This window comes from Macaca thibetana, chromosome X, assembly GCF_024542745.1.
Source record: "Macaca thibetana thibetana isolate TM-01 chromosome X, ASM2454274v1, whole genome shotgun sequence".
NCBI lineage: Eukaryota > Metazoa > Chordata > Mammalia > Primates > Cercopithecidae > Macaca > Macaca thibetana.
In genome coordinates, this window is record NC_065598.1 from 66,681,593 (window position 1) to 66,702,614 (window position 21,022).

At 44.0% G+C, this 21,022-nt stretch overlaps 3 protein-coding genes across 3 annotated transcripts in view; 1 reads left to right on the forward strand and 2 right to left on the reverse strand.

The window, feature by feature from the left end:
• PJA1 (praja ring finger ubiquitin ligase 1) overlaps positions 1-14,292 on the reverse strand; it is a 1,335,831-nt gene extending 1,321,539 nt beyond the window's left edge. The window contains exon 1 of the mRNA XM_050776237.1: positions 14,289-14,292. The gene's annotated coding sequence lies outside the window, so the exon portion shown is untranslated. The remainder of the gene's footprint in view (positions 1-14,288) is intronic.
• The window catches only part of OTUD6A (OTU deubiquitinase 6A), a 229,278-nt gene that overhangs the window by 170,379 nt on the left and 37,877 nt on the right, over positions 1-21,022 (forward strand). The gene's annotated exons all lie outside the window — the stretch shown is intronic.
• On the reverse strand, positions 14,528-16,570 carry P2RY4 (pyrimidinergic receptor P2Y4). Its single transcript, XM_050776249.1, has one exon. It carries the CDS (start codon positions 15,986-15,988, stop codon positions 14,891-14,893), a length of 1,098 nt encoding a protein of 365 aa, XP_050632206.1. The 5' UTR covers positions 15,989-16,570; the 3' UTR covers positions 14,528-14,890.

Consider the following 21,022-nt stretch of genomic DNA (forward strand, 5'->3'; position numbering starts at 1 on the left):
ATCCTGAATTGCATCCTGAAACAGAAAAAAGCAGTATTAGTGGAAAAACTGGTGAAATTTGAATAAAGTCTGGAGTTTAATTAATAGTAATGTACTAATGTCAATGTCTCAGTTATGAAAAATGTGCCACGGTAAGATGTTAACATTAGGGGAAATTGAACGAGAGGTATTTGGGGACTCTGTGCATCACCTTTGCAGTTTTTCTGTAAATGTAAAATTAATCCAAAATAAATAATTTATTTTAAAAATGTGTGGGTTTCTGACAGATTGGTACTGAAAGAAAAACTAATCACTTTTAAATGTTTTTACTAATAAGAAAATAAATTAATTATATTCCTACATGAAAAGCTTTAAAAGTTACAGGAGAGTTAACCAATTAATTAGAACATATACACGATAAAACCCAGGGGTGTGTGTGGGTGGGTGTGTAGATGTAATAAATCCTAGGCAGAGTCACTGAATTTGGCCAATGTACTCTGTACAACTTGGCTTGGGCTGCTATGATAAAATACCACAGACTGGATGGCTTACACAACTAAAATTTATTTTCCCACAGTTCTGGAGGCTGGGAAGTCCAAGATTAAGGTGCCAGCAAGTTTGGTTCCTGGTAAGGGCACTTTTCCTGGCTCATAGATGGCCACCCTTCTTGCTTTTAGGACTTCATATGGTCTTTCCTCGGTGAATGCACTTGGTGAGAAAGTGAGAGGGAGCTCTCTGGTGTCTCTTTCTGTAAGGACACTAATCCTATCAGATAAGAGCCCCATCCTTATGATCTAATTTAACCTCAGTTACTTCCTTAAAGGTCCCATCTCCAAATACTGCCACACTTGGGGGTTAGGATATTAACATAAGAATCATAGGGTGGAGAACACAAATAGTCAGTACATAAGATATTCCATGCTGTATAAAGGGGACATAAGAAGATCACTTTCATATCATAGGTAATATTCCAGCCAGGTGCAATGGCTCACACCTGTAATCCCAACACTCTGAGAGGCTGAGATGGGAGGATTGCTTGAGCCCAGAAGTTTGAGACCAGCCAGGGCAACATAATGAGACCTTATCTCTACAAAAATTAGCCCGACATAGTGGTGCACGCCTGTGGTCCCAGCTACTTGGGAGGCTGAGGTGGGAGGATGGCTTGAGTTTGAGGCTGCAGTGAGCTGTGATCATGCCTCAGCACTCCAGCCTGAGAGATAGAGTGAGACCTTGCTTCAAAAAAAAAAATTAAATTATATCTCAATTCTAATCTTAACAGAATTGTTTCATGTACTAGTCTTAACAACACTAGAAATAACTTCTAAGAACTATATTTAATTTTTAATTAACTAATCCCATTTAGGCCACTAATTGTGCTCTTCCATTGACTTCATCTGAAAGTAAACATTTATTTAACATGGAAAATGTACAAAACAGTGAGTGCAAGAACACTCATGCTGCTCACAATGCTGACACATTATAGTTCCTTCGCTGTAAGGTCAAATTTCTTAAAAACTGCTACCAAAAATTTTAAGTTGTAATAATATTTATTTTTAATAAAGTTTCAGATTTATTCTTATATACCAGGGATTCATGCTAAAATAGATATTGATATTCAACTTCATCCTGAACTTCAGTTGAATATTGACTTTAAAACTTGGCCATTCAGGCTACTATCAAAAAGTCAAAAAATAACAGATGCTGGCGAGGTTGCAGATAAAAGGGAACACTTACACACTGTGGGAATGGAAATTCATTCAGCCACTGTGGAAAACAGTTTGGAGATTTCTCAAAGGACTTAAAATAGGACTACCATTTTACCCAGCAATCCCACTAATGGGTATATACTCACAGGAATAAAAATTATTCTACCAAAAAGATGCATGCAGCCGGGCGCGGTGGCTCAAGCCTGTAATCCCAGCACTTTGGGAGGCTGAGACGGGCGGATCACAAGGTCAGGAGATCGAGACCATCCTGGCTAACACGGTGAAACCCCGTCTCTACTAAAAAATACAAAAAACTAGCCGGGCGAGGTGGCGGGCGCCTGTGGTCCCAGCTACTCCGGAGGCTGAGGCAGGAGAATGGCGTAAACCCGGGAGGCGGAGCTTGCAGTGAGCTGAGATCCGGCCACTGCACTCCAGCCTGGGCGACAGAGCCAGACTCAGTCTCAAAAAAAAAAAAAAAGATGCATGCACATGTATATTCATCACAGCACTACTCATAATAGGAAAGACATGGAATTGACCTAGATGCCCTTCAATGGTGGATTGGATAAAGAAAATGTGGTATGTATACACCATTGAGTATAATGCAGCCATTAAAAAGAATAAAATCATATCTTTCGCAGCAACATGCATGGAGCTGGAAGCCATTATCCTAAGCGAATTAACACAGGAACAGAAAACCAACTACTGCGTGTTCTTACTTATAAGTGGGAGCTAAACATTAAATACACATGGACACAAAGAAGGGAACAACGGACACCAGGGCCTACTTGAGAGTAGAGGGGAGGAGGGTGAGGATCAAAAAACTATCTATTAGGTACTATGCTCATTACCTGGGTGATGAAATAATCTGTACATCAAACCGCAGTGACACATAATTTACCCATATAACAAACCTGCACGTGTACCCCCTAACCTAAAATAAAAATTGGAAGGAAAAAACTTGGCCATTCAGCATTTGGTCAAAAGTTTACAATGCCTCTTGTATCTGTGCATAAGAAAGGATCTGGAAGGATATACATCAAGGTATGAATAGTGACTCTCTAATCTTCTTTATGGTGGACTTTATTTAAGCCATCGGTCGCAGTGTCTCATGCCTGTAATCCCAGCACTTTCAAAAGGCAAGGTGGGAGGGCTGCTTGAGTCCAAAAGTTCAAGATTAGCCTGGCTGACAAAATGAGACCTTATCTCTACAGAAGAAAAATTAGCAAGGTGTGGTGGCAAGCTCCAGTAGTCCCAGCCACTCGAGAGGCTGAGGTGGGAGGATCAATTGACCCCAGGAGGTTGAGGCTGCAGTATGCCATGATCATGCCACTGTGCTCCAGCCTGGGTGACAGAGTGAGACACTGTCTCAAAAAAAATAAAAATAAAAATAAGTGAAGCAACTATAAACATCTTTATATGGCCATATATTTGTCTTGGGTAAATACCTAGAAATATAATTCCTGGTCATAAGATAGGTGTATGTTTACTTATATAAGAAACTAACAGACTCTTTCCAAAAGTGTTTGTACCATTTTACACTCCCATCAACAATGTAGGAAATTTCTGGATGTTTCACACTCTCACCAACATTTGGCATGATCAGTTCTTCTAGTTTTAGCTGTTCTGGAGAGCGTGTAATAGTATCCCCTGGTGGTTTTAATTTTCAGTTCTTTGATGACTAATAATGTTGATCATATTTTTCACCATGCTTGGCCACTAATAAATATATCTTCTTTTTTGAAGTATCTGTTTATATCTTTTGCCTATTTTGTGGGGCTGTTTGTGTTCTCATTCTTGAGTGTTAGCAGGAATTCTTTATACATCTTAGATACCAGTACTTTGTCAGACAGATGTTTTGCAAATATTTTCTCCCAGTCACTGGTTGGTCTATTCATGTGGTAATGGTCTCTCTCTCTCTCTCTCTTTTTTTCTTTGGAGATGGAGCCTTGCTCTGTTGCCCAGGCTGGAAGTGCAGTGGCAATATCTTGGCTCACTGCAACCTCCACCCGCTGGGTTCAAGCAATCCTGCCTCAGCCTCCCAAGTAGCTGGGACTACAGGATCCCACCACCACACCCAGCTAAGTTTTGTATTTTTAGTAGAGATGGGGTTTTGCCATGTTGGCCAGGCTGGTCTCGAACTCCTGACCTCAGGTGATCCACCTGCCTCGGCCTCCCAAAGTGCTGGGATTACGGGCATGAGCCACTGTGCCCAGCCAGTAATGGTCTCTTTTGATGAGCAAAGTTTTGTTTGTGCTTTCATAGACTTTATTGTTTGGAATAGTGTTAGATTTACTGAAAATTGAGATAGTACAGTTTCCCTATTGTTAACATCTCACACTAGTATGGTATAGTTTTTACAATTAACATTGATACATTATTATTAACTACACTTTATTCAGAGATTTTCTTAATTTTTACCTAATGTCCTTTTACTGTTCCAGGATCCCATACAGGATATCCTATTACATTAAGGTATTATATGTTTGGCTCCCCTTGGCTTTGATGGTTTTTCAGATTTTCCTTGTTTTTAATGACCTTGACTCTTTTGAGGCATGCTGGTCAAGTACATTGTATGATGTCCTGCTATTGAAATTTGTCTGACGTTTTTTATCATGATGAGACTGAGGTTATGGGTTTTAGGGAAGAAGACCACAGAAGTAAAGTGCCATTTGTCATCACCTTATAACTAAGACACATAGTATCAACAAGACTTATCAGAGTTGTTGTTGACCTTGATCACCTGGCTGAGGTAGTGTTTGTCAAGTTTCCCCACTGTAAAGTTACTCTTTTTCCCCTTTTCCACTCTGTGCCCTTTGGAAAGAATTCTCAATAGTTCACCTTTAAGGAGTGGGGAATTATGCTGTCTATCCTTGAGGATGAAGCAGCTGTACGAATTATTTGAAATTTTTCTGGTCAGTGCGGTGGCTCAAACCTGTAATCCCAGCCTTTGGGAGGCCAAACTGGGCGGATCACGTGATTTCAGGAGTTTGAGATCAGCCTGGCCACCATGGTGAAACCCCGTGTCTACTAAAAATACGAAAATTAGCCGGGTGTGGTGGCGGGTGTGTGTAATCCCAGTTACTCGGGAGGCTGAGGCAGGAGAATCGGTTGAACCCAGGAGGCGGAGGCTGTCGCGAGCTGACGTTGCACCATTGCACTCCAGCCTGGGTGACAGAGCAAGACTCCATCTCAAAAAAAAAAAAAAAAAAAAAAAAAAAAAAAAAAAAAATCTGCATTGCGGATTTGTTTCTAGCAATTTTTACAAGTTTTTGATAAAGTCTAATTTATCAAATTATTTCATATGTTTATTGTTTTCTGGGTTCTAATAAATCATTGCCTGCCCCACAGAGTTCTTGCTTGTCTGTATTTTATGATCCTTGTGTAGTGATAATGCATTGCGTTTGTAATAATGTAAGGCAAGTTTAAGTTTAAATTTTTTTTTTTTTTTTTTTTTTTTTGAGACAGAGTCTCACTTCATCACCAGGCTGGAGTGCAGTGGCGCAATCTCGGCTCACTGCAACCTCCGCCTCCTGGGTTCAAGGGATTCTCCTCCCTCAGGCTCCCAAGGGACTACAGGCGGATGCCACCATGCCCAGCTAATTTTTGTATTCTTAGTAGAGACGGGGTTTCACCATGTTGGCCAGGATGGTCTCGATCTCTTGACCTCTGCCTGCCTCGGTCTCCCAAAGTGCTGGGATTACAGGCGTGAGCCACCGCACCCGGCCAAGTTTCAAAAATTTAATAAAACTCCATAACTTTTCAGATGTGGGATTATTGCTCCTACATTTTTGGAATTTTATTCCTAATTCATTTTTAGACAGTTATGCCAGCCCTGCTTAATAAATTAAAAATAAACTTATTTTGGCAATGCCTTAATAAATTAAAAATAAAAACTGAAATTTTGAAAACCAAAGATATTTAAAAATGCATAAAAGTTTTCCAAAACCATCTCTGGTGCACCAAAATTAACCGATATATAAAGAATTGCTTTTGAATCAACTGTTGACAGTTCGGTTTTTCTGCTATCTTCTCACCTGGCAGGCTGGTCCTTTCCTACTTAGAGCTAGATCTTCCTTGATAACACAGGGCCCTGACAGGTCTTCCTGGACACTTCAGATATTCATTCATTCACTCACTTCATTCAGCAATATTTATTGACCACCTATTATGTTCTAGGCACTGGGGAAGACAGAGAAGTAAGTCAGACAACTACGTCCTTAAGAACTCGATCTATTGGATGACTGCTCAAATTCGGTTGACGGTTATTAATGCTGATTTACTACACATTAAGCATTCTCACATGCAGACTGTATAAAACTTTGCATGTGAAACGGAAGTGACAATATCAGACTACAATAGTATGTACACAATGAGTACAAGACAATTTGGAAGAATTTCAATTATTGAATTCAAGATTTATTAGGTTCTTGGTTTTCCGAGAAGTTTGTAACAGATGTGATAGAAGATTGCATACTGTTAATCTTGCTTTTGTTACAGAACTTTCTCAGAAAGGAGTTTGGTTGTATTACAGAACGTTATCATGGGAAAATCAGTTTTTAAGTCAGAAGAAAAAAAACAAGCAGTATGTAACAGACCCTGCTAGTATCCTACCCAATACCTATTATCCCTGTCTTCTTTACTCAGAGAACACCCTGTTTGGGGCAGCAATGTACAGTTATGTGTATGGGAAGCTGAGTACATTGCCTAGCTCTAACCAGTGAAGTGTAAGCAGAAGACTACTGGGTGGTGTTTCCGGAAAGGCTATTGTTTTCCTGAAAAAGAAAAAGGGCTGCCGGGCGCGGTGGCTCACACCTGTAATCCCAGCACTTCGGGAGGCCGAGGCAGGCAGATCACAAGGTCAGGAGATCGAAACCATCCTGGCTAACATGGTGAAACCCCGTCTCTACTAAAAATACAAAAAATTAGCCCCGTCTCTAGTAAAAATACAAAAAATTAGCTGGGCGTGGTGGTGGGCACCTGTGGTCCCAGCTACTCCGGAGGCTGAGGCAGGAGAATGGCATGAATCCGGGAGGCGGAGCTTGCAGTGAGCTGAGATCGCACCACTGCACTCCAGCCTGGGCGACTGAGCGAGACTCCGTCTCAAAAAAAAAAAAAAGGCTTAGTTGACCGGATTGTTTAGCCCCTTGCTATATGCCTTTACTCCTTTCCTCCCATGTATAACACAGACAAGGTGCTTGGAAGTTGAGCAGCCATTTTATAACCACAAAGATGAAAAACATACATTAAAGAGATGGTAAAGCAGGAAGCTGTAAGCATTCTCTTGAACATCTGCACCTACCCTGTACTGCTGACCTGGGGATTTTTGTTAAAACAAACACACACAAGAAACACATAACTTGTTGAGCCCTCCCCATGGGTTCCTGTTACATACAGTCAAATGCATTCCTAATTGATGGACTACCTCAAAAGGGAAAGGTTTCCAGGAAAAGTATTTTACTTATTATTTGGAGAGGGGAAAAACTTTTCCATTGAATCTGAAAAGCCATGTGATTTCCTGGAAAATGCAGAAAAAGTATTTTTTACATTTCTACATACGAAAAAAGAAAAGAACTTTTCTTGGTCTGTATCTGCCCATGGTGGAGAGAAGAAGAGAAGAAATCTAGGAGTGCAGGAGACATAAGCTAACTCCTGCCCTCTGACTAGGTGGTTTCCAGATAGTAGGTTTCTCTTACTAGAACAGTGCTTCCTAAAATGTGTCTTGGCATAGGAGGTCCTTGAGATGTGCCTTGCAGGAAAAAATGGTTCCCTGGTCCATAAGTCTGCTAAGTACTATATATAGAACCCCCTCCTCTTAGAAATTCACAGTGGATATTATGATGTTAAGGGCTCCAGATAAATCCTGTAGTAAAGAAACCTGCTTAACAATATTAAAGCCAGCCCCTTCAAAACTTAGTAGCACCTGGAAAATGTACTTGAGAAAATTTCATTAGAGAAATAAAGACAAAAATGTTAAAAAAAAAAAAAAAAATCAAACCAGCTTAAATCCTCAAAGAACCAGAACAGCAGCTACCCTCTGGAAAGGGATCTAGCAATATTTAGAGTGGGTAAAAAAAACAATGTTTTATTCACATTGCAGATAGAGGGCTATTGATTTAGTGAAGGGAATGAGATGTACAAAGAGCAGTAAGTTAAACATCAGTGAGAGGTAACACAAATTGGGCAGGTGCCATCAGCGTGGTGATTCCTGAGAGGATATCAGTTGATTCTTCTCTTGAGTTTTCCCAGTACATTTGTTTTCTTTCATTTTTTTGAGTTGGAGTCTCGCTCTGTCACCCAGGATGGAGTGCAGTGACATGATCTGGGCTCACCGCAATCTCCGCCTCCCAGGTTCAAGCGATTCTCCCGCCTCAGCCTCCCGAGTAGCTGGGATTACAGGCGTGCACCACCATGCCTGGCTAATTTTTGTATTTTTACTAGAGACAAGGTTTCACCATGTTGGCTGGGCTGGTCTTGAACTCTCGACCTCAGGTGATCCACCTGCCTCAGCCTCCCAAAGTGCTGGGATTACAGGCGCGAGCCATCGCACCTGGCCCCAGTACATTTATTTCCTTCTTTCCATCAGTAGATCCAAAAACAGGACTAGAACCCCAAACTGTGGTACAAAATAGACAATAATAACCAGCCCGCTTCAAGAAAGATTTCATCTTCCTCTCTCTCTGGGAGAGTTCTTACATTTTAATAATGTATACTTTGACTGAAGAAGGGATAATTTTTCTTCCCATCTTGTGACCCAAATACATTAAGCTCTGGTAATCAAACCTATACCAAGGTACCCTCATAGACAGACTCACTCTTTGGTTCCACTCAGGTATTTCTGCTCTTCGTTTTGATGACAAGCCACATCTCATCTCATATGGGAAATAGCAGCTCTGTAGGTTATGGCAAGTAACCCATTAACTGGGTTATTCTGAAAACTTTGGAAAGAGGTGTGGTCATCAAGAAACTTTGGAAAGAGGTGTGGTCACCAAGAAATGCATGTAAAAAGTTCTTGATTACAAAAGTTATTTAAAATTGTCCTCTTAGTCAATGCCATCGGCTATTATCTATTGTATGCATAAACCCAGTTTTGCAGAGAATCAAGTATTTTTTTTGAGTGTTTCTGACCATCACATCCTCCTTGAATTCTCTTAGGCACTTGGCACTGTTGATTGCTTTCTTAATCTTTCTCTTTTTTTATTCAAAGTTGTTGGTTTTGTTTTTTAAATAACTATCCTAAATTCCTGTTTTTGAAACTCTCTTCTCCCTCATGCAATGCCAGAGTCCCAAACTGTTTCCTCCCAATCCATCGCTATGGCCATCCCTTGGTGATCAGTTCTTAGCCCTCTGCTTCTCACACTCGAAGGTTCTTTCTTTGTCATGATCTTAACTATCACATCTAAGCAGCAGATTCAAATATAGAGTTCTAGTTCCATGATCTATGGCCATACCACCATGAACGTGCCCGATCTCATGATCTAGGAAGCTAAGCAGGGTTGGGCCTGATTAGTACTTGAATGGGAGTTCTTGTTCCATGTCCAGCTATGCTAAAGTTGAAAACCATTGAAAGGAAGTTCCCACCCACAGGAATTGTAAGTGATGTTTCGTCATCCGTTACTCCATTGACTCTTTGCAACAGTCTTCTGAAATGGGTGTTCTTATCCCAATTTATCAATGAGGAAACTGAAGTTCAGTGAGATCAAGTAACGTGTCTGAGATCATGCAGCTAGCAAGTATCAGATCAATGATTCAAAGCCAAATCCAGTTATCTCATGAAAATTGTTCCTTCTCTCTACCACACCTTATCGCTTCCTTTACCAAAATGCTGGCTTTCATCACATCAATGAAGGAGAGCAGAGTCCTGAGTGAAGCATTTAACTTAATCAGCTGGGGATTGTTGGATGAAGGAATAGAAAACATAAGCAAAGTGAAAGCTCAGGATGCGCCACCTTCCCCTCCTCCCTACATCCAGGTTAGCCTTACAGACAGGCCAAGTAGTGAGTAGCCCACAGAGTGGAATGTGAAAGATGCTGGTTATGTCTACTTCCCCTCAAAACATCTTTCCAATGCCCTCCTACCCCCCTTGTTCCTAAAGTCCTCTAGGCTTTAATTCCTTGGGGTTCCTGTGGCCTCTCAAAGTGGAAATATACCTGGAAGAAGAAACAATAAACTGAATTACTAACATATAATCATTCAGAAAATATTTATTAAGCACCAGAATCTGAAGAGGTACTTAGAGCTTCACCAGAATCTGAAGAGGTACTTAAAGCTGAGATTATTATCTTCTTTTTACGGATGATGAAATTGTGGCTCAGAGTGTCTGAGTGACTCATTCAAGATGACACACCTGATCCCCATTTTCTGAACCAGAGCTCAGACTTGGGTCTTCTGATTTTCTGTTCTATGCTCTTTCCTTTCTATCACAGTAACTCAAGGGGTTTATAGGTGGGAACTCAAGACAAAAGTACATGAATAGTTAAATAACAATTCAAGATAACAGTAGAAGTAATGTTAGAAGACAATAAAAGTGTCCAATGACTGACAGAGACAATAATTGCTCTAGGAGTGACCTGTAAGGTCACTGTGGGTAAGAGTCAACAGAGAAGGCCTCGAACAGGAAGCAGGACTAAAGCCTGGCCTTGGAAACTGAATAGAAAAAGGGCAGCCCAAGAAGAAAGGGAGGGCATTCCAGTGTGGGGGACAGGAAAAATAAAGACAGAGGTGAGAAAACCCAAGTCTTGTTTGGAGAGAGAACGAAAAGACAAATTTAGCTAGATCTAGGAGAGAGACTTTTACTGGGGGATAATGGAAAATAAGATTCAAAAGACCCTCTTGAATTTCTGACAAAAGGATTTTGACTTGTCTTGTGGACAATAGTGAACTATGAAAGAATTTTGAGTAAGACAGTGAAACTCTGAAAGCAGTGTGTGGGTAGACTAATCTGGCAATATGCATTTTAGAGGATGCCTTTCGATGGGAAGAGATTGGAGATAAGGAAGACTAGTTAGGAGCCTATGACAGTCAGGGATAAGGTGACAAAAGCCAGTATTAGAATGGTAGTGCTGAGACTAAAAGGAAGGCCAATTGTAATTGGCAAGATGAAGAAAGAAATGTCAGAACCTGTGAAATAGGGAGAGACAAGAGTTGAAATTGCCTGAGAGTTTTCAAGCCTAGCTGACTTGAAAGAAGAGGCCATGAACAGAAATTAGCAAGACAGGTAGACAAACTGGTTCAGGGAGTTTTGCTTTTGACATCTTGGGGTGGAATTAACAATGGAAGGTCCAAGTGAAACTGTCTAGTAGGCAATTGAAGATGTAGAGGTGGAGGTTGGGAGAAGGGAAGGCCTAGAATTGAGTTGGCTTGAAGTAATGGTATATAAGGAGCCCTGGGAGTCAGGAGACCTGGGACTTTGCCTCTTCTCTGCCACTAACTTACTGAGTCATGGGCAAGCCACCTCTCTGGGCCTATTTCCTTCAATGTAAAGTGAGGGGGTGCGCAGACCCTATATGATCTCTGAGGTACTCTCAAGGACTATGAGTCACCTGCATGTATGGTCTCTCCGAGGCAAAATCAACAGTCCAATGAACAAAGGGCATTAAATAATCCCCAAATGCTATGACTCTGTGACCGATCTCAGGAATGCTATTTACTTAAGGAGCAAAAGAGAAGTCAGCAAAGGAGATAGAAAGCAATCAGAGAGATAAAAGCATGAGGAGAGAAATTCTAAAGCGAGAGGATAAAATAAGGAACTAAAATTAAAAGTATCACAATAAATAAGATAAATATTTACATCAAATAATGACAAAGGGATAGCATGTATATTAAGTAAAGAATACATGGGCCGGGCGTGGTGGCTCAAGCTTGTAATCCCAGCACTTTGGGAGGCCAAGACGGGCGGATCACGAGGTCAGGAGATTGAGACCATCCTGGCTAACACGGTGAAACCCCGTCTCTACTAAAAAAAAAAAAAACACTAGCCGGGCAAGGTGGCGGGCACCTGTAGTCCCAGCTACTCGGGAGGCTGAGGCAGGAGAATGGCATAAACCCAGGAGGCAGAGCTTGCAGTGAGCTGAGATCCGGCCACTGCACTCCAGCCCAGGCAACAGAGCGAGACTCCATCTCAAAACCAAAAAAAAAAAAAAGAATACATTTAGATATATAAGAATACCACTAGGGTGCCAACTGAAGAAAGATGCAAAGAGTAAACATATGGGAAAGAGTTCAATCCCATGAGTAATCAAAGAAATGAAAAAATATGAAAATAATATTTAACCATCTAAAGAGATTTCTTCTAAAGTCCAATGCTAGCACTGCAAGGGAACTGGAACAACTCATATGTCATTGTGGTGTGGAAAATTTTTGCAGTCCTTTTGGCAATCATGATCCATAAAAACGTTCATGCTCTTTGGTCTGGTAATCCCGCTTCTGGGAACTTATCCTAGAGACAGAATTACAAAGGAGAAAAAATCTATACACATTAAGATGTTCAAAGCACAGAAAAATTGAAATATATCTAAATATTCAATAATAGGGGAATAGTCAAATAAAATGTAATCTACTGACAGGTATAATTTTATGAGGCAATTGAAATAATAGACATGAAAGACTATAGCAACCAGGGAGAATATTTACAATAAAAGGTTTCTAGGCCAGGCGTGTAATCACGCCTGTAATCCCAGCACTTTGGGAGGCTGAGGAGGGCAGATCACTTGAGGTCGGTAGGTAGTTCGAGACCAGCCTGGCCAACATGGTGCAACCCCGTCTCTACTAAACATACAAAAAGTAGCCGGGCGTGGTGGTGCATGCCTGTAATCCCAGCTACTCGGGAGGCTGAGGCAGGAGAATCACTTGAACCCGGGAAGTGAAGGTTGCAGTGAGCCGAGAATTGTGCCACTGCACTCCAGCCTGGGCGACAGAGCAAGACTCCGTCTCAAAAAAAAAGGAAAGAAAAGAAAAGACAAACGACAGCAGGGTTAAGGTGTCAGTGGTAATGCTTTGTTTTTTTGTTTGTTTGTTTGTTTTTAAGGTGGGATAAAATGGGTGATGGAAGAGACTTGAAATAATGAAGAGAGGTAAACAAAGGAATAAGAAAGGGGACCACCTCTTATTCTGGGAACTTCAGGGAAGAAAGGCAGAAAGACAGGGCAAATACAGAGTAGTTATCATGAATGATAACTGGAAGTTGAAGCGTTAGAGCTTCTCAGTTTTGCAGGAGGCAAGGTAACTCTCTTAAGAGATCACAAGAAGGAGATGAATTTGGGGCTTTGTGGAGATGGAAAAGACAGGAAACAGCTGCTGTGGAATGTTCTCTAGGAACACACCAGGCTAAGAGGAATGAGAGCTTAGACGTAGCTCCAGGATGTGAAGTTTTAGTGAGTCAAGCCAGCCTTGTCCTCTGGTTTCATCTGCAATTTCCTCCAGTCCTAGAAGAAAGGAGATTGGCCCAAGGTGAAAGTCAAGGTGTTTAAAGCTAAAGTGCAAGGGAAGACAGCCCTAAAGTAACAGATGAGAAAATTGGCCTGAGTCACTGAGTCAGTTGGGATGGAAAAAGCAGCTTTACTGGGTGGGGACAGCAGGTTAGGGGAGGTGATGGGCAAAGAGGCCATGGTCATAGAATAAAAGGAAGAGAGTGCAGATGAGGAACAGTGTATGTAACAATGGCTGTGAGACTGAGAGAACCAGTAAGAAGAGGAGAAAAAAGTCGGTTCATTTACTCCTAATGGCAGGAGTCCTGCGTAGCAAGAAGGTCCTGGATATCTAGGCAGAAAGTGGGAGCCTTTCAAAAAACAAAAAGGGAAATTTAGGAAAACTGAAGTCATTTTTTTTCTGCAGTCCAGCCCCAGCCCTACTCTACGGAGAGAGACCCCTTAGAAGCCAATAAGAAGTTGGTATCATTAGATAAGTAAGAGATCAGAGACAGGTCAGCAAGGGTGGGAAAAAACGAAAGGCAAGGCTGGGGTCTGACTCAGGAGACCAACAGGCTGGAAGGTGATTTCAAAGGGAGAAGGCCTGTAAGTGTGAGCCCACCCTTCTCAAGAATGCCTACCAAGAAATTCTTACTTCCCAAGGCTTAGGGGTTAGCTTCTCAATTTCCAATGCACCCCGCTCCCCTCCGCAACTTGATCCTATAAGCCTGTAAGTGCTAAGATGGCACTGGAAGAGAGAAGCAATGAATGGGTGGGAAACTTTAAAAGGAACCTTCCCAGTCCTAGTGCTCCACCCTGGCCTCAAAGTCGTGAAGCCTGATCTGAAAGAGCTGGTGGCAGATTTATCATTTATTTGGGGCAGGAGCTAGAGAAAGGGGAGAGATCAGTGAAACGCTAGTTCTGGGCGTCAATTCCTGTCACCACCATCCTCTGCACAAATCTGCTCTACTCCTCAATGCCGGAACTTACAGCCATAGACATGAGAGCTCCACCCCCTCAGTCTGAGCCATCCACTTGTCCTTTCGTTAAGTACAGGAGAGCTGTCATATACATGTTCTGAGCAAACATCATAAAGAAGGTCCAGTCCCATTCCTGTCCTAAAGGCTGTTATCAGCTAAGGTCCCCACCCCATCACAGGACTTTAATTCATGCTGCGCACTAGTTCAACAGTGTCAGGCCCCCAGCTATATGCGGGGACCCTGGCATGCAGGCTCCCTGGGATCACACCCTATTGCAGTGCCTCGGTAAGCAAGACTATGCTGTCTTTGAGGGAGAACCAGGAAGTTGGTGTGGGTGCTGCATATGGCACATCCTTGGCATCTGTGATATGGAAGTTGCCTCCACTTCCTGATTCTGGTTATCACCATCAGATACGTCAGGCCAATCCTGAGATGACTCTGCCTGATCCACCCCTTCAGCTGAATGCTCTGGTCTGGCTGGAGAAACACATGCTATAGGAGGCTGTGGGGGAAATGGGACAGGGAAAGAGGACTGGGGAAGATTTTCAGGAAGACTTGTAGGATCAATGGCCCCAGGAAGGGACAGAAACAATGAGAAAGGAGTAGAAGGCTGGCATTGGCTAAAAAAGAGTGGGCAACTGACGGGGTTATGAGAGATGAGATCACCCATAATGTCCCTGTCTCCCTCCAACCCTCAGGGCGAGGGCTTCTATCCAGAGCCTGGAAAACAGGAGGAAGCGCCTTAGCAGGTATCACTATTGGGTTCCCTCACCTCTGCCCTGCACTCACCCCCTTTTCTCTCACTTCCCGGCTTCCCGTGTTACAATCTATCTGCCCTAGGAGTAGAGAAGCTACTGTCCTGGGGGGCGGCTGCCCACCTGCAGCTGCTATCCTCAGGCAGGGACACTAGTGCCAGGGAAGAGGCGGTCGTGCGGGGCTGGGGCTTGCCACCACCACAGAGCTGATGGAGCTGACGTCGATATTTGTCCCCAGTGAGCAAGTAGAGCACAGGATCCAGGCAGCTGTTGGCACTGGCCAGGGGCCGAGTCACTTTATAGACCACGTTGACGATGTTCAGCACTCGGCAGTCAGCTTCCAACAGCCTTGCCAGGTAGTAAATGGTGCGGGTGATGTGGAAAGGCACGAAGCAGACAGCGAAGACGGTCAGCACCACAGCTATGGTGCGAAGAGATCGGAGACGAGAAGAAGACTGTGCAGCGCCTGGCAAGGGCTGATACAGGCGACGGGCCATGAGCCCATAGCAAACAAGAGTGACCAGGCAGGGCACGCCAAAGAGCAGCCCCATGACCGCCGAGCTGAAGTGCACATAGTGGTCAAACTCTTCAGGCCGAGTGGTGTCATGGCACAGGACGGTGTTCCCTCTGGTGCTGGTTGTGACGAAGAACAGGTTGGGCACGAGGCAGCCGGCTACGACCAACCAAACTGCCAGGCAGATAAGGCCTGCGAGGCGAGGGCGGCCCCAGCGTAGTGCCCGAAGTGGGTGGCAGATGCCCAGGTAGCGGTGCACGCTAATGCAGGTGAGGAAAAGGACGCTGCAGTAGAGGTTCCAATAGAAAAGAAAGCGGACGAACTTGCAGATCTCAGTGCCAAAGGGCCAGTGGTTGCGGGCTGCATAATAGTAGATGAGGGTGGGCAGCGACAGCACATACAAGGTGTCTGACAATGCCAGGTGGAACATGTAGGTGGCAGTTGCATCCCAGGGTCGGAGGCGGAAGATGAAGAGCCACAGGGTTGGGGCGTTAAGGCCCAAGCCCAGCACAAAGACAACTGCATAGCTCACAGGAAGCAGGATGAACTTGAAATCCTCATCAAACCAACAGTCCAGCTCCACCTCACTGCTGCCAGGACCTAGGCTGAGGCCTATGGATCTCAACAGCGAGGACTCTGTACTGGCCATGGCCCCCCTGGAGATGGAAAGGGGAGAAGTGAGGGTGGCAGGATTTCCCTGCCCACCCCTATCCCTGAGCTGGGGCAAAAAACGCAAAGAGCAGGGAGACCAGTGGTTGAAGCACTAGAGAGAGCTGACAGGAGTGCATCTGGGTGCACTCAGGCTAGCCAGGCCCCTACCCAAGCTCCCTTGGTCCAGCTTGGGGAGTGGTGGGCAGCAGGCAGTGCTGGGGCTCAGGCAGGCAGCCCGTGGGTTTGGGTTGTTCTCACTCTGCAGCTCACTCTGTCCCTAAGAGCCTGGCTGGCTTAAGAGGGTGGAGGCCTCCCAGCACTATCCAAAGTGGGAAGATACCCAGACACAAAGTGTCTCCTGACTCCTCATCACAGCTGTGTCCCTGGAAGAGGAGTGTCTCTCCCCACAGTGCCTTCGCCTCTCCTAGTGCCCTGGTCACAGTGTCTCCAGATGACATTTACCTATGACACCTTCCCCACTGCCCGCCTACAGCCCAGGAGCCCCATTGCCACCCTTGCCCAAGAACCTTGGCACGTCTCCTACCTGGTCCCCTTGAAGCTGAGCTCAGCTGACTCTGTCACCTTTCCCCTTGGCAGCCAGAGGGCATATCCAAGGAGGTGGAGTTGGAGGTGGGGCCTGTCCCTCCTCCCATCTGGGAGATCCAAAGAGTTAGAAAGGCCCTTTACAATGACCTAGTCCAACCCTACTCATTGTACAGATTGGGAAACTGGGGCCCAGCGAGATTACTATTTAACAGCTTTGAAATGACTGCAGGAGGAAGCACACGAGGAAACATCCAAGTTTACCGATGAAGAGCCAGGCCCCTGGAGATAGATTACAGGGGGATCATACAAGTCTGTGTAAGTGAGCAGAAACATGGGAAATGAATTTTCACATGGGCAAATGCAGGACAACACATTGAAAGATTTTAGAAAATCTAAACTACTGATATTTAATACAAATCTCAATCTCATATGCATATCATTACAACGAATGCTTATATAGCACTTAGTATGTGACAGGCATTTTTCTAAGTGCTTTATACTTATTAATGACTCCATAGGTTCTCTATGAACTAGGTACTATTATTGTCTCTGCTCTGCTGATGAAAAAATGAAGGCACAGAAAGTTTAGGTGTCTTGCTAGTTAGTGGTAGAGTCAAGATTTGAACCAAGGCAGGCCTGCCTTTGGATCAGGCTCTAGCATCCATGACTTAATTGCTGTGCTTAAGTTGCCTCTCTAAGCCACTAGCTATGATCCAGGAAAGAATCAACAAATATTTATGGGAGACAAAGGCAGGCAGATCTCTTGAACTCAGGAGTTCAACACAAGCCTGGACAACGTGGCAAAACCCTGTCTCCACAAAAAATACAAAAAATTAGTCGGGCGTGGTGGCATGCACCTGAAGTCCCAGCTACATGGGGGGCTAAGGCAGGAGGAGTGCTTGAACCTGGGACGTTGAGGCTGCAGTGAGCTGTGATCGTGCCACTGCACTCCAATCTGGGTGTCGAAGTGAGACCCTGTCTCAAATATAAATAATTTTTTTTAAAACCACAAATATTTACTGAGAGTCTACTTTTGCCTGGTCCAGTTCCAGTTACTGGTAATTCCTTAGGAGTAGACAAAATAGACAAAAACTCCCGCCCTAATGGTACTTACATACTACTGGGGGATAACAAAATTAATAAGTAAAATATGTAGATTGTGATCATCATTATGGAGAAAAATTAAAGAGGGAAGGAAAAGGGTAATAGAGAGAGTCGTTGTTTTAAGTATTAGGAGTGAAACCAGGCACAGTGGCTCACACGTCTAATCCCAGCACTTTGGGAGTCCGAGATAGGAGGATCACTTGAACCCAGCAGTTCGAGGTTGCAGTGAGCTATGATCACACCTCTGCACTCCAGCCTCAATGACAAAGCAAGACCCTGTCTATAAATAAATAAATATTAAGGGTGACTTTTGAATAAAGGCCAGGTGTTGTGAGAAGGGGAAAAGTAAAAAATGAAGTCAGAGAGTTTGGCAGGGACCAGATCATGAAGGTCCTTGTAGGCCGTTGTAAAGGACTCTTTGGTGAATGGGAAGGCACTTAGGGTTTAGAGAAGAGAGGTGTCATCTGACTTACATTTTAGAAGGCTCACTGGCCAGCTCTATGTTGAGAATAGACTGCAGGGCTGGAGGTACAGGGGGAAGACCAGTCAAGAGGCTATTGCTGATAGAGATGATGGTAGCTTGGATCACAGTGACGGAGATGATGAGAAGTGGTCAAATTCTGGATATATTTTTTTTAAGTAGGGACAGCGAGATTTACCGACATGGGGTATAAGAGAAAGAAGAGTCAAAAATTGCTCCAAGATGCCTGACCTGAGCAGCTGGAAGAATAAAGTTACTGTTGACAGAGATAGGAGTGGGTTTAGGGGAAAGATTGGGAGTTCACTTTTCAGCCTGTAAATTTTGAGATGCCTGTTATACATGTAAGAGGAGATGGCCAGGAGACAGTTCATGCCTCCTGGAGGATACTAGCCAATACATTTCCCATACAGACTCTACCCCTTTCTATACAGTACCCCTCATCTCTCTTGATCACTCCCAGAGACTTGGTCTGAATATAGTGGAGAAGGTGCAGAGAACAAGCCTAGAGGTTTGAGAGCCAGGTGTAGGGACTGTCAGCAGCTCAGGATCTGGGGCTCCTGAAGCCAACTAAGCCTCCGTAAGTATGTCTTAGGCACTAGAGGCAAACCCGGTCTGGAGGACTCTGAGGATGAGGTAAGCAGTGCCTTTGGGGAGGGGTGAGCAGGCTGGAGCAGAATCCACTCTGCATGGAGCTGAGAAGCAATGGGGACTCTGAATTTACTTGATCCTCAGGTCCTGAGAATGTCACCCAGCTGGATACCGGGAGTGAGAGGAGGAGGCGGACTTGCAAAGGAGGCTCTAGAATTTAGAATCTAGATCTCTCAGAAAGCTCAGAAACCTGGATGGGGAAACTGAAGATCCTTGCCCTGTGGTAGAGTAAGGGGTGGAATAAAAGGTAGCAGTGGAGGGCACAGTCATAACCTGAGTCCTGGGCAGCTGACTACTGTGACACTGCATAAGAGGCCCGGGTTTCTGAAGCCAGACGGACCTGTGTTTAAATCCTTGCTCTTCCACTTATTAGTTATGTGAGCCTGGGCGCCTCTTTGTAACTTCCATTCTTCACCAGTGAAATGGGAATGATAACACCAAGGGTTTCCTGAATATTGAATTGGTTACCAGGTGTGGAAGCACTTTGTGAACCATAAAATGCTGCAAGTTTATAAGGTGTTTTTTATTACTGCTTTGCTCCCAGGGATGAACCTGGCCTCTGCAGAGGTGGACAAGCGTGTTTTGAAGTTTGGTGTACACCCAAGGAGAAGCACTACACTACAGAAGCCCCAGCCTGAGCCAGCTTCCTGCTCCCACTGCTTCAGGCTGGTTCACCTCTGCTACATTTCCCCTGATTTAGCTCTGCTACGTTTCTGCAGGTCCCGACACAGCTGCAGCGGCTGCTGCTGCCACCACTGCCGCCCAGTGGCTATTTCAGGAAAAGACCTCTCCCAACCCTCCCCAACCAGCACCCCTGATTGGCTTTTACTATCCTCACCCGGGGCCAAGAGGAATGGAATGCAGCGGATCAGCCTCACTCTCTTCTGTGAAACTCTTCTTTACTTTGGTTTCTGTGACTTTGCTTTACTCCGGTTCTCCTCTTCCTCTGGATGTTCCTTCTGGCCCCTTCCCTGGCTCTTTTTTGCCCTACTTTCCCCACATGTGAGCCTTACCCCAAAGATTCCTCTCCTCTCCTCTCCTCTATCTCCCTCTCCACCATCTCTCTCCCCCCTACCCCCACCCTCTCTTCCCCTTCTCTCTTGGAACATCTACTCTCATGATTTCAACTATGACTCAGAGGTTATCAAAAATTGGTAATGGCCAAGAGACTCCAGCATACAGATCTCTCTCTAATCAAAATGCATCTCTCCTTCTCTCACACTTTTATCACATTTCATTTCTACAGAGATGGCACATACCACAGGCAGCCTAGAATTATACTCATTTGTGGTTTTGGCCATCTCCTCCTGATCCTCCCACCCCCATACCAGAACCAGAGCTCCTTGAGAACATGTACCTCATTGTACCTCTGTCTTTCCCATAGCCTTCCAGGTGAAGTTATTATAACATATGTTCTAGATATTTTATTTCCAATTATATTCTCTGCTGTCCCCATAAAAATGCCTTCCAACTCAGAGTTAAGAAAACAAGTACCTTGCACATAGTAAGTGTTCAATAAATAGTTGTTGAATGAATGAATAACTTAATTATAATTTGTTGAATTGAATGGTTCCCACATCTATAATCTAAGCCCTATATATATTGTTTGCTACAGGACACACACACTTGGGTATCTCATTGACGTCTGGAATTTAGTATGCAGAAAAAGTTTACTATTTTTCTCATGACAGAGATATATAAGATGTACAAATACCATTATTGCTGACACCCTTCCATTGCCCTACTCCTCCAGTTTGTTCCAGTCCTCTTCCTCTTGGCCCTTCACATCTACTATTCATAATTGTCTTGATGACAGTTTCTTTGCAAGATTTTCTGTTTCCTTGGAGCTTTAAGAAGGAAACGGAGAAGAGGCATGATTTCTAATATCTTTCTCTGAGTTAGGAGGAAAGGAAGGAAGGAAGGAAGGAAGGGAGAGAAGGAGGGAAGGAGGGAGGGAGGGAGGAGGGAAAGGAGGGATAAAGGTAGGAAGGAAGGGAGAGGGAAGAAAATGAGGGAGGGAAGGTAAGTGATATAGTGGAAAAAATGCAGGCTTGGAGTCAGACAGACCTAGGGTTGAACTCTGGCTCCATTGCCTGGCAGCTGTGACTATGGATAAGTCTTTCTGAACCTCCATTTCCTCATATGTAGAATGAGGATGCTAGCACCTAGCTTGTTGTGAGAAGACAATGAAGCAATGCATGTAAGGAACCCAGCAGAGTGCCCTCATTGTCGTTATTGAGAATTAAAGTATAG

Coding starts and splice junctions, on each gene's coding strand:
- P2RY4 (XM_050776249.1), bottom strand. CDS start 15,988: ATGGCCAGTACAGAGTCCTCGCTGTTGAGATCCATAGGCCTCAGCCTA.